This window comes from Cannabis sativa, chromosome 8 (assembly GCF_029168945.1).
Source record: "Cannabis sativa cultivar Pink pepper isolate KNU-18-1 chromosome 8, ASM2916894v1, whole genome shotgun sequence".
NCBI lineage: Eukaryota > Viridiplantae > Streptophyta > Magnoliopsida > Rosales > Cannabaceae > Cannabis > Cannabis sativa.
In genome coordinates this window covers 29,181,258-29,195,293 of record NC_083608.1, presented here as the reverse complement: position 1 = coordinate 29,195,293, position 14,036 = coordinate 29,181,258, and the positions used below count along the sequence as shown (strand labels likewise).

The following is a 14,036-nucleotide window of genomic DNA, read 5'->3' as shown; positions in this document are numbered from 1 at the left end:
GGGATGTCTTGGGTTTTTAGCCGTGGCATTAGATACCACTCGGTCTGACTCTGTTCGGCCAAAAGACATCAAGGTGGTTCGGGATTTTCTAGATGTTTTTCCCGACGAACTTCCGGGTTTACCACCTCAGAGAGAAATTGATTTTGTTATTGACTTGACACCTAAAGCAGATTCGGTTTCCAAGGCTCCCTACAGAATGGCTCCAGCAGAACTTAAAGAATTGAAAATTCGAATCCAGGGGTTTCTTGACATAGGGTTTTCTCGACCCAGTGTGTCACCCTAGGGAGCTCCAGTATTGTTTGTTAAGAAGAAGGATGGATCTTTGCGGATGTGCATTGATTACCGGGAATCGAATAAACTAACAGTCAAGAATAAATATCCTTTACCTAGGATCGACGATCCTTTTAATCAACTTCAGGGGAAGATCCTCTTTTCAAAGATTGATCTACGATCGGGCTATCATTAGTTGAGAATCCGAGAGGAGGATATCCCAAAGACAGCTTTCCGCACTAGGTATGGACATTATGAATTTTTGGTTATGTCTTTTGGACTGACCAATGCTCCTGCAGCTTTTATGGATTTGATGAATATGGTATTCAAGGATTTCCTCGATATTTGTGTTATTGCATTTATCGATGACATCCTTGTGTACTCTCAGTTAGAAGAGGAGCATGAGCAACATCTCCGGATGGTTCTGCAGCGACTTCGAGAACATAAGTTGTATGCCAAATTCAAGAAGTGCGACTTTTGGTTGTCTCAGGTGTCTTTTCTTGGACACATTGTTAGTAAAGATGGGATCAAAGTGGATCCAGGAAAGATAGAAACCGTCAGGGATCGGCCAAGACTGAAAACAGTGACAGAAGTTAGAAGTTTCTTGGGTTTGGATGGCTACTATCATCGGTTCGTTGAAGGATTTTCTAAAATTTCAACACCCTTAACCGAACTCACCAAAAAGAATCAGCGTTTTGTATGGACGAATAAGTGTGAATAAAGTTTTCAGGAACTAAAGCAGAGGTTAATTACAGCTCTAGTGTTAGCTCTGCCTTCTGACAAAGAGAAGTTTGTAGTTTATTGTGATGCATCTAGACAGGGTCTGGGGTGTGTTCTGATGCAGGCCGAACGGGTTATTGCCTATGCCTCCCGTCAATTGAAAGATTACGAATAGCGATACCCGACTCATGACCTAGAACTTACCGCAATAGTGTTTCCTTTAAAGATTTGGCAGCATTATCTCTATGGAGAGAGGTGTGAAATTTACACTAACCATAAAAGTCTCAAATATTTTTATACTGAGAAAGATTTGAATATGAGACAGAGGCGTTGGTTAGAGTTGGTTAAGGATTACGATTGTGAGATCCTTTATCATCCTGGGAAAGCCAATGTAGTGGCTGATGCCCTGAGCTGAAAGGGTCCCGGGCCACTAGCTAACATGGTTCAAATTTTGTCTCAGTTAGCAGAAGATATGGTCAGATCAAGCATCGAGTTTTTTGTAGGTAAACTTCATAACTTGACGCTACAATCCGATATGTTAGAGCATATTAAAGTTACTCAGCTTATTGATCAAGAGCTAATAAAAATCAGAGAAGATGTTTCAGCTGGTCAATCCAAAGACTTTACAGTGTCGGATAGTGGAATGCTGTTGTTTAAGACCGGAGTCTGTGTTCCTAATAGTGTGGAACTTAGAAATGAAATTCTCGAAGAGGCTCATACCACTCCATATTCCTTGCATCCCGGCACCACCAAGATGTATCAAGATCTTAAACCCTACTTCTGGTGGAGCAGAATGAAGAAGAATGTGGTAGAATTCGTATCGAGATGACTAACTTGTCAGCAGATTAAGGCTGAACATCAGAGACCAACAGGGTTGTTGCAGCCTTTAACCCTACCTGAATGGAAGTGGGAAGATATCACAATGGACTTTGTGGTTGGATTACCTAGAACCATGGGTTTATTTGATTCAATTTGGGTAGTGGTAGACCGATTTACAAAGTCTGCTCACTTTCTAACAGTTAAAACAACCTTCTCAGTGGATCAGTATGCAAATCTGTATGTTAAAGAGATTGTGAGACTGCATGGTGTGCCAAAATCCATAGTTTCGGATAGAGATCCGAAGTTCACTTCAAAATTTTGGCAGAGTTTGCAACGGGCTATGGGTACAAAACAGAAGTTCAGTACAGCTTTCCATCCTCAGACAGATGGACAGTCTAAACTGACGATTCAGATACTAGAAGATATGTTACGAGCCTGTGTTATGGATTTTGAAGGCTCCTAGAGAAGTACCTACCGTTGATGGAGTTCTCGTACAATAATAGCTACCAAAGTACGATAAGGATGGCTCCCTATGAACTGTTATATGGCAGAAAGTGTAGGTCTCCCATTCACTGGGATGAGACAGGAGAGAGGAAATATCTAGGTCCGGGATCAGTGCAACAAACTAATGAAGCGATTGAGAAGATTAAAGCCAGAATGCTTGCTTTGCAGAGCAAACAAAAGAGTTATGCAGATCTCAAACGTAGCGATATAGAATTTCAAGTAGGGGACCATGTGTTCCTACGGGTGTCTCCTATGAAGGGGATCAAGCATTTCGGGAAAAGAGGCAAGTTATGCCCTAGATTTACAGGACTTTCAAGATTCTAGAGAAGGTTGGACAAGTGGCATACCGATTAGCTTTGCCTCCAGCTCTTTCAGCAGTTCACTACGTATTCCATGTCTCGATGTTAAGAAAATACGTTTCAGACCCGACTCATGTACTTAGCTATGAGAATCTTGAGCAGCAACCAGATATGTCTTATGAAGAACAACCAGTTCAGATCCTTGACATAAAGGATAAGGTTCTTCGGAACAAGACCATAGCTCTTGTCAAAGTACTCTGGAGAAATAGCAAGGTGTAGGAAGCCACCTTGGAGTTAGAATCAGACATGAGAGCTTAATATCCAGAGTTGTTCAGGTTAGATTTCGAGGACGAAATCCTTTTAAGGGGGGGATAATTGTAAAGACCGCTTAGCTTCAATTTGGAAATTAGCAGATAATTAGGGCTTTATTATGAAGAATATATATTAATATGAAATTAATTATTTATGATGATTTATTTGAATTCAGAATGTATTTTTATGTCACATATAAAAATTTCATAATTTTGCATATTTTGTGCCCGACAACTTTGGAACGCGGTGTATGGCTATTAGAATCACATCTTAGTATTTTTAGTAGCGAGACAATAGTTTAGACATTTGGAATGACGGGAATAGTCGGGATTTTAGAATTTTCCAAAAATACCCCTTAATGCCATTTTATAACTTTTAGTGTGGGATGGGGCAAAATGGTCATTTTGCCCCATAAGCTTTTGTTTTTTTTTTGTGGATTTAATCAGGCTTTAATATTGTTTTGGCGTAGATTGATTTAGTAACACCAATCTTTTATTTCATTTATTCAAAAAAAATAGAAATTTTGAAAAAAAAAAAAGATAGCATCTCTCTCTTTAAACTCTCTCTCTCTCTCTCTCTCTCTCTCTCTCTCTCTCTCTCTCTCTCTCTCTCTCTCTCTCTCTCTCTCTCTCTCTCTCTCTCTCGTTTTTCCCTTAGATACCAGCAAGGGTTTGTGGATTTGTTACTTCATCTAGGGATTTCAAGCAAGTTCTTTGTGATTTCAATTCAAGGTAAGTATCTAAGCAACTTCCTCCTTAGTTCTTAAGCTTCAAGTTGTGAATCTTTGCATGATTTGATTTTAAAGAGTTGTGGTTGCTGTTATTAATTGTTTTTGTTTTCTGTGATGGTATTATGTTTAGATATGTTGTTTTAAGCATGAAGTAGGGCTTTTATGTAGGTTTAACCAAGCTTTGAGTTTTAGAAATCAATCTTGAAGCTTTAATGGTGAAATTCGTTTCTGTGTATGGGTAGTTACTTTATCACTTGGAATATGTTTATTGGGGTGTGAAATGCAGGTCTGGAAAGTTTGGTTGGATTTGGAAACGATTTGGTTAGGGTTTGAAGCTTTGTTGGTTTTCTGGGTAAAACCGGCTAACCGATTTTACACTACTTGTAAGACTGGTGACCCGAATTTTGCAGTAGGGAAAATCAGTTTTTTAGCTTGTCGTTTCGTGTCAGTTTTAGGTTTCTAGTTGGTTGACTCCCTGCTAGTTTGGGATATTACCATATTAAGTTGCAGTGGATAGGGTTTTGGTTTTAAACCTTAGTCCCGGTTGTGATTTAGCGAGTCACTTATGTGTGTTGTTATCGATGTGATTTTAGGAGCCTATAATTTGCCGAGCAGTTGTTCCACTCAGGTTGACCAGCACTTCTGAATTCACAATTGAGGTTAGATTAGTATAATATCATGCATATTTTATTACATGTTTAGTGTGCATGTTTTTTATGCCTGTTAGATTACATTGATAGCAGTAATAGTATACATAGAGTTGTATCGATTACTGATAAATGTATGTTAACGTTGGCTAAAATACTGATCGATGCTGTCACATCAATATGGCTAGAGTATGACTAGCATAGTGAGTATAGGCTGACATTATGGTCAGTAGTATTGTCGTATGAACATTCTAGACTCAGTACCGTGTGGGACACGGGGATTAGGGTTATGATCAGGTGTATGAGCGCCAGGTTATAACCCATGTTACTTGTATGTTTATGTTATGCTTTTCTTACTGAGTCTGTCGACTCACAGTGCTATCTTTATGTGTAGGTAAGGGCAAGGCTAAAGTTGAGGAGGCGTGAGTACGGGCAAATGAGGATTGTACATGTCGGGGCGGTTAGGCCTGTAGCGTACGATCTTTGGGACATCGAGACTTTTGTTGTATAGTCGCTAGGCGACAAACTTTTGATTATATGTATAGCAAACTTCTGTAAAGTATTTTGTAAACGGGGTCCTGAAATATTATATATGTTATACTTTAAGTTTTTAATTAAATAAGAAAATTTTAATTATTCACGATTTTCAATAACCTCGTTGATTAGCAACGAGTTGCACAGTATGTTTAAAATCACGTTAACAGGCCTATGCGAGTTAGGGTGTTACACTGACATGGTCATTTCTTATGCTTCTTTTTAGCTAAAGGAGTATGGGTAACATTACCCAACATATGATTTGGAACTTCCAGCAGTGGTGTTCGCATTAAAAATTTGGCGACACTACCTTTATGGGGAAAAATGTGAAATTTATACTGACCACAAGAGTCTTAAGTATTTATTTAATTAGAAAGATCTAAATATGAGACAAAGACGGTGGTTAGAGTTAGTCAAGGACTACAATTGCAAGATTCTTTATCATCATGGAAAAGCCAATATAGTGGCCGATGCCTTGAGTAGGAAGGGCCCTGGACAAGTTTTTCGTACCAAGATAATTTCTCCCCAGTTAGCCACTGACATGGTCAACACAGGTATTGAGTTTGTGGTGGGCAAACTTAGTAACTTGACACTCCATTCTGATGTAATAGAAAGAATCAAGTGTGCCCAACTGGAAGATCCTAAGTTAATCGAAACTCAAGTCGAAGTCGTAGCTGGACATGTTAAGGACTTCACGGTTTCTGATACTTGTATGCTACTTTATAAGGATCGAGTTTGTGTTCCAAACGATAGTGGGCTTAAGAAAGAGATGATAGATGAAGCTCACACCACTCCATATTCATTACATCCGGGTACCACCAAGATGTATCAAGATTTGAAACCCTATTATTGGTGGTGCATTATGAAGAGGGATGTGGTAGATTATGTGTCAAGGTGTTTGACTTGTCAACTTATCAAGGCTGAACATCAAAAACTGACAGGGTTACTACAGCCTTTGACACTTCGTGAGTAGAAATGGGAAGATGTCACCATGGATTTTATTTTTGGATTACCTAGAACTATCGGAATGTATGATTCAGTTTGGCTAATTGTGGATCGTTTCACAAAGTCAGCACACTTTTTGCCAGTGAAAACCACCTTTATAGTGGATCAGTATGCAAAGTTGTATGTTAAGGAGATAGTGTGTTTCCATGGAGCTCCAAAATCCATAGTTTCAGATAGAGATCCAAAATTAACTTCCAAATTTTGGCAAAGTCTCCAGATGTCCATGGGTATGAAGCTGAAGTTTAGTACAACTTTTCACCCCTAGACAGATGGTCAGTCTGAAAGAACAAATCAAATTCTGGAGGACATGTTACGAGCCTGTGTGTTAGATTTTTAAGGTTCGTGGAGTAAGTACCTACCATTAATAGAATTTTCTTATAACAACAACTATCAGAGTATAATAGGGATGGCTCCCTATGAGTTGTTTGTGGTAGGAAGTGTCGATCACCTATTCACTAGGAAGAAACTGGAGAAAGAAGGTATTTGGGTCCTGAGTTAGTTCAAAAGACCAGTGATGCAATCGAAAAGATCAAGGCATGGATGCTTACCCCGAAAGTAGGCAAGAGAGTTATGCTAATCCTAAGCATCGAGAGATAGAGTTTCAGGTAGGAGAACATGTTTTCTTACAGATTTCACCAATGAAGAGTGTAAAATGCTTTGGAAAGAGGGGCAAGTTAAGTCATAGGTTCATAGGGCCATTTGAAATACTCAAGAAGGTTGGACAAGTAGCGTAACGATTAGCTTTACCTCCAGCATTGTCAGCAGTGCACAATGTTTTTCACGTATCAATGTTTAGGAAGTATGTATCTAATCAAACCCATGGCTTGAGTTATGATACCCTAGAGTTTGCACCATATCTATCCTATGGGGAACAACCAATTCAGATCCTCGATAGGAAGCACAAAGTTTTACGGAACAAGACTATCACCATAGTCAAGGTACTTTGGAAGAATAGCAAGGCGGAAGAGGCCACTTGGGAGTTAGAGTCTGAAATGAGGACTCAATATCCAGAGTTATTTAGGTTAGATTTCAGGGAGAAAATCCTTTTAACGGGGGGATAGTTGGAATGTCCATTATACTTAGACATGGGATTAGTGGGACACTTAGCACTAATTAATATGACTATATGATTATTTATGTATTTAATGCTTTATAGACCCTATTTTTATGAAAATATGTGTTATGATTATTATTTCTCAATTCCGGAGATTTTATTGAATTATATGTGTGATATGCATGCTATCTGTGAATTTTAATATTTTTACATTTTTATGCCCGGTAACAATGGAAAAGGGTCGAATGGCAATTTTAGTCACATAGATAAAAAAATTTATCAAGTATTTTACGAGGAAATATTATTGGATATCTTAGAATATCGAGGTTTAACAAAATAGCAGAATTGGACCATTTGACCTCTAGGGTTATGAGATAACTTTACGGGGAAACAAGGGCATTTTAGTCTTTTTACCCTAAGAGCTTAGTAACTCTTTTTGGAAGGGATAGGTGATTGTGGCTCATCCTTTTGAGGATGACCAGCTGCTTAGGAAGCAAACAAAAAGTAAAAGCAAAATAAAAAGGAACCAAAAAGAAAAAGCAAAGTCAAAAGCGAAAAAGAAAAGTCAAAAAATACAAAATCACCTTCTCCTTCTCCCTCTACTTCATGGCTTCTGAACCAGGGCCAAAACTCACTGTTTTCCACAACTTTCAAGCCTCTTCCTATGTGGAATTCATCAAGGAGTTCAACCCCTAGTTCCTCCAAACTTCTAAGGTAAAACCTAACCTAAAATTTATTGGTTTTCTAGGGTTATTATTAGTTTTCAGTGGCTGTTTATAATAGAACATGTTGAATAAGTTTAGGAAGGTTATGAACTGATTATTAAGGTTATTTAGGACGGTTTTGAAGTGGTTTGAATTGTTTTAGGTGGTTGTAGCAAAAGTTATACACGTTTGAGTTCAAAGAACTCAAACTTAACTTGGTTGTGATAACTTGAATTTTGTTGGGAACTGGGTTAATGTTTCCGCAAGAAATATATTTATTATGATGTTTTTAGGTTCTCTACAAAGTTTGGTAAAGTTTGGATCAGGATTGGATGAGTTATGGGATTTCCAATCTCGGACAGGAAGGTTTTGGGCCATCTGATTTAGGTAGTTTTAGGACGGCCATTTATTTTGATTTTTTTTTAGAATTTTTTTGGGATTTCTTCATGAAAAATGTTCATTGTGATGCTTTTAGATACCCTGCAAAATTTTGTAAGGTTTGGCTTAGAATTTTAGGAGTTATGGAAGTTTTAAAATGGGATAGTGGAGTTTTAGGCCATCCAATTTAGGCAAAATTTGGGGGTCCATCTTAAGATTTTTCCTAGGATTCTGATTGAGTGTTTTGTCAATACCTAGGTTACTGCCATGATATCTATCAATAGAAAAAAATTTAGTTGTTAATTTATGTCCTCGAAAGTGTTAGGGCAACACTTATTGGTTTTTTAGAAAATATGACTTAGGGCCTTCGATTACCAGCATTTATTTCCACTGAGGTTGATCGGAACACCTGAAATCAAAATTTAGGTAAGACTAGTATAACACATACATATGTACATGTTTATGTTTGCTACATGTATGACATATCCGTTAGAACGATAGTTGGTGTATATATGATTGCATCTTGATATCGTGAATGTATGTGTTTGGCCATTAAAGAAGTATGAACCAATGCTACCAACACTAGTACACCAGATTACTGAGTGCATGTGGTATTATGGTTGGTTATCCTTTCAAAATCATGAACTAGTGCTACCAACACTAGTACACTAGAGCACTGAGTGCATGTGGTATTTAGCTAGTTGTACTTATAGTATGGATTGATGCTACCAACACTAGTACGACTAGAGTACTGAGTGTATGTGGTATTATGGTCAAGAACGTTTGAGACTCAATTATACATGTTTGCATGGTTTATGACTTGTTGATAGGTGTATGGGCACTTAGTCGTAGGTTGCCTATATATTTATGTTTTATGCTTTTCTTACTGAGTATGTCGACTCACAGATGCTATGTTATGTGCAGGTAAAGGCAAAGTTATTGTTGAACGACAGTGATTTTTGAGCTAGATGAAGATTGTATATATCGAGACAGTTCGACCTGGAATGTTGGATCTTCGAGACAACTAGGGCTCACGATTTTGTAGTAATTGTGCGATATCTTTTGATTATGTAAAGTTGAAAAATGTAAATATGGGATCCCAGATTTTATAAATGTAATACAGTATATGTTTATTTATTAATGTTTAAATTTTATCACTTTTGAAAAACCCTTTGATTAGCAAAAAGGTTGCACAATAGTTTTGAAAAGCATTGATTAGCACGCCTAAACTAGTAGGGTGTTACACTTGTAGTTTGTGGGTGTTTGCCTTTGCTGTATTTCTTGCTAGGTTTTGAATAAAATTTCCTTTTGTTCAAAAAAAAAAAAAAACAATGATTACCTTGAAACTTCTTATTGGGACGCGTGGTTGGTGGATCATTGGGTCTTCTCTTTCGATCATTGGTGTCAAAACCCATACCGGGACAAAAATTGGAAAAAAGCTTCCAAGAATCTTTTCAAATGTTGCCCTTCATTCGAATTTGATCTTCAGCACCCTTATTAGCAAGGGCTAATTCAACCACTTCAGCATTAGATCAAACAACCCATGGTTATTTAGCAGCCATAATTATTACCCAAGCAATATGTTCTTCTAAGCCTCGGCTAAACTTTGCCTTTCTATCAACCTCAGTTGCTACTTCGTCATAAGTAAATTTAGCCAGTCAATCAAATTTTGTGGCATATTCAATCACTGTCATACTACCCTAAACTGGTTGTATGAATTCTTCTACCTTAGCAACCCGAATAAAATTCATTGTAATATTTCTCATAGTGTAAAGTTCGGAACGTATCCCAAGTCATAGTATTTATGTGATGACCTTCCCACAAAATATGGTCATCCTCCTGCAACATTAATATGGCACAACCAACCAGATCGTTACCCTTGACTAAAAAAAGTCGAAGATATATGTTATCATACTCATCCACTGTTCCGCCTTCTGTGGATTAGAACCACCATCAAACAGTGGCGGGTTTTGCTTCCTGAACTCTCTAATCTAATTTCCTTGCTATTGTATTGTCTCATTCATTGCATCATACATTTTCTTCCAGTTTTGTGGTGGTGGAGGATTCATATCCTCACCACCAGCCTTGAGCCAAGAAAGCTTTCGATTAAGCCTACCAAATCACCTCAGGTGCGTAGTATATATATTCCTATTCATAATTCCCATTATGCATTTCTATATAAGCAGTTACTCAAAATAGATAAGCAAGTAGCACTTACTATACCATGAGTCAAACTAGTCTTTACAATAAATGTACATATCAAGCCAGTCTTCAGGACTTTTAAACCTTGATTGTTCTGATACAATATTGTAACGTCCTAACTTGTAAAGGCTCCATCTCTGTGCTTTTATAAATTAGTTTACAATAATAAACTAGCTTTGTAAAGGAAACTGTGGTTTAATAAAAAGTTGACTAATTACTTTTCTAAGTATAACTTACATTGTTTAAAAAGTTACTGAGTTCGGGGATCCTCATGTTATAAACTTTTACTAAAGTACCGCAAAATCATTTCATTACAAAATATTTATACTAAACCAAAATATTGTGAAACCATCGTCCTATTAACAAAGCACAGTATGTTGGCGGAGCTGGTACGTACATTCGCAGAAAAATTTCTAAATCATGGTTCATCTACTTTTTCTTTTTTCCTACTTACACCACAAAGTACCTGTGAGTCACAAAGACTCAGTAAGAAAAACGAGACACACAAATTCATGTACAAAGTATAACAATAAGGAATAACAGTCATATACTCACACATATAATCAGACAGATCATTCCATTATGACATAATACTAATAATTGAATTATTTTTCTAATAAGACATTCCTGATACTTCATAAAATATTCGCTAACTCTCATTTCCAAATGAGACAGTTAATGTCACTATCGTTACCTAATGAGGCAATCGATAAGTAAGAAGCCAAACAGCGGTTTCAAGATAGAGTTGTAACTCTTATGTAATACTGGTAATTACCGTAACTTAATTAGCCATGCAATGTGGTACAATTGACTTTTCTTATCTCAAATCTAAATTCAGGTGTGCGGGCCAACCAAAGTGGAACAATTCTCTACAATCTTGGGCCCTATATCATGACAACGGTAAACTGGTAAATAACTCAATTAATCCTGCTTTAGGACTTAAACTCAAAATAAAAAAATTTTCTATCCATAAATAGCATGGCAATACCCTAAATATCGATAAAACACAAAAATCTAGGCGTTGGAAAACACCCCAAATGGTTCACCATTTACTAGGTTTCAACCCTGGGAAAATGGTTCATCGTCTAAAAATGGTTAACAGTTTTTCCCTACATAAATGGCTAAACTTAGTTTTTCAAACACAACTCCTTCTAAACTTAAGCAAACTCAACCAAACTTCATAGATCAGCTTAAAATCATTAATAGAACAACTCCAAACACTCAAAATCAAGAGTTATCTCAAAATTACAAAACTACCCTTAAAGTTCAAACTTTAGTTCCATGAACTCAAGCTTGAGGCTTTCACTGAAACAACAGTCATAACTATTAGAATCAAACATAAATAACCTAAATTAAGCTTGAAAATAGATTCTAACCAACACTATCCATACAGAACCAAACTCAAGCAAAACCCATAAAAAATCTAAATTTTCTTTTAAGAATCAAAGAAAATAAAAGATTAAACTTACCTTGATATTCTCCACAAAATTGCCTTATCCTTGAACAAGAATCCCTACTGAACTGAGATAAAAATCTGTTAGAAACTAGGTCTTTTTCTTTTGGCTTCTAAGGCTTTCGAGAGGGAGAAAGAAAAGAGTGAAGAGGATGATGTTGATTATTCTAAAAAAATTAGTTAATAAATCAAATCCTAACTTAACTAAACTCAGCCTAACTAGAATTTCCACCAAAGACAAAATCCTAAAAAAATATACAAAACGTCCATAATACCCTTAACTTAGCTCTTAAGTTAACTCTAAGGCTAGGGGTAAATTGGTCATAACAATTACCCCGACAACACAAATATCTACTAAAATATTCCAAAAATATTAAATCTCATAATTATTACTGTTGTAACATCTTTGGCTAATCCATCAGGTTTCCACATTTGTCGCACCCTAAAATATTTATTTTATAAATGGCACATATAATACTAATATATTCTAATAAAATCTCTGGAATTTACAAATTACACATACTTATTTATTCTTTTAATAATCTCCAATTAATACATAATTAGCTTTGTAAGATTAGAATCTTACCCATTATGCCCTAAATACTCATATAATTTCATATTAAATAAAATAAGCTTAAGTAAACATAATTTCTTTTGGGTTTTTTTCTATTTTGGGTTAATATTACTTTAAATAAATATTTATACTACTACAAGAAAAAATAAATATTTATATAGTTTATTAATTTCAAATATAATATTTTTAAAGTTTGTTATTTAGAAAAAATACGGTAGAAAAACTCCCCTAAATATGCAAGGAGAAGTGTGATACGCATGTGGCTATGTGGGCGAGTGAGGGACAAAGCCTTAGAGTTTCCTGACGCTCAGAAACTGTAGCGTCAGAACACAGCAGTAGTTGCAACGTGGCGAATTCGGACAAAGTGAATTTCAATGTGTAGAGCTTCTTTTCTCGACGCAAAACAACTAAACAACAACACAAAAATAACTAGAAAACAACTTAACCATAACATATAAATCAATTAAAGTTTATCATATTATGCAAACAAAAATAAATTTATAAGACAAAAACTTCAAAAAATACAATACGGAAAAAACTTAATACAAATGAATAAACAACACGATAACAATTCTATTTTAATATAAAAATTAATTGAGCATAAACACTTATGTCAACTTAAAAAATAAAATAAAAACAACATACAAATAAAAAAAACATATATATATACATTTATTTCTCTTAGTTAAACAACTAAATAACAAAAAAAAAAAAAAGTGCATAAACTCCGCTACAATATGCAGATTACATAGGCATTAAAATAACTCTAAAAAAATAAAAAATATCACTAATGTATAAAATAAAATAAACATGTATATATAGATATATTCATTTTTGTTTGATTGAATAACTAAATAACAAAAAATTAACAACTCTATAATATAATACACAAGTTAAATAGGCATGAAAACAACTCCATGAATTGCATCAGATCCAAGAAAAAAAATACACGGATAATCTATAAAATAAATTTAAAAAAAACTACATAATACTTGTACACCAACTCTAAAATATATCTACACATTAAAAAAATAAATATATACTTATTTTTCTCTTTGTTATACAGCCTAATAATAACAAGAAAACAACATAATAACAATTCTATTTTGATATGAAAATTAATTGGACATCAATACTTGCGTAAAGTTAAAAATAAAAAATAAAAACAACACACAAATTATAAAAAAATATGTATATATATATTTCTCTAATTGGTTAAACAACTATATAATAATAAAAAGAACTGCATAAAAAATTAATTTCAATATGCAAATTACATAGGCATAAAAATAATTCTAAGAAATTAAAAAATACCACTAATGTATAAAATACATTTAAAATCAACTACAAAACACATTTATACTAACTCAATAATATATGTACCCATAAAAAGCTAAAGATATACTTATTTTTCTCTTAGTCAACCAACTTAATAACAACGAATAAACAACACGATAATAATTTTATTTTAATATAAAATTAATTCGCCATGAACACATTGTGTCAACTAAAAATTAAATAAAAACAACACACAAATAATCTTAAAAATAAAACACGACTACAAAAGAATTGTACATTAATTACTCAAAAATATATGTATCCAACAAAAACTAAACATATACTCATTTGGTATAATTTGATTTAAAATTTTGAATTAGAATATTTTTTATTCACTTGAATTACTAGGGATTAGTAATAAGCTAGTTAGAGTTGTGTAAAATGCTCAAAAATACATATCTAAAAAATACATTAATTTCTAAAAAAAAAATAACTGTATCTAAAATTTTAATAAAATGAGTGTGATATATTTTTATTTTAAATAATTTTGTAC

The 14,036-nt window shown here is 34.7% G+C and overlaps 1 protein-coding gene across 1 annotated transcript; it reads left to right on the top strand.

Moving 5' to 3' along the window:
• Nucleotides 1-2,331: 2,331 nt before the first annotated feature.
• LOC133030533 (uncharacterized) lies at nt 2,332-5,079 on the top strand. The gene is made up of 4 exons (XM_061103308.1): nt 2,332-2,596; nt 2,737-2,831; nt 4,696-4,746; nt 5,062-5,079. Exons 1-4 carry the CDS (start codon nt 2,332-2,334, stop codon nt 5,077-5,079), a joined length of 429 nt encoding a protein of 142 aa, XP_060959291.1.
• The last annotated feature ends 8,957 nt before the right edge of the window (nt 5,080-14,036 follow it).

What these genes read in the sequence shown, in the direction of transcription:
- LOC133030533 (XM_061103308.1), top strand. Translation starts at nt 2,332, where the DNA reads ATGGCTCCCTATGAACTGTTATATGGCAGAAAGTGTAGGTCTCCCATT. An exon ending in CAAGCATTTCGGGAAAAGAG is followed by an intron (nt 2,597 to 2,736) that starts GCAAGTTATGCC and finishes AATACGTTTCAG; the next exon opens with ACCCGACTCATGTACTTAGC. An exon ending in TCCTTGACATAAAGGATAAG is followed by an intron (nt 2,832 to 4,695) that starts GTTCTTCGGAAC and finishes CTTTATGTGTAG; the next exon opens with GTAAGGGCAAGGCTAAAGTT.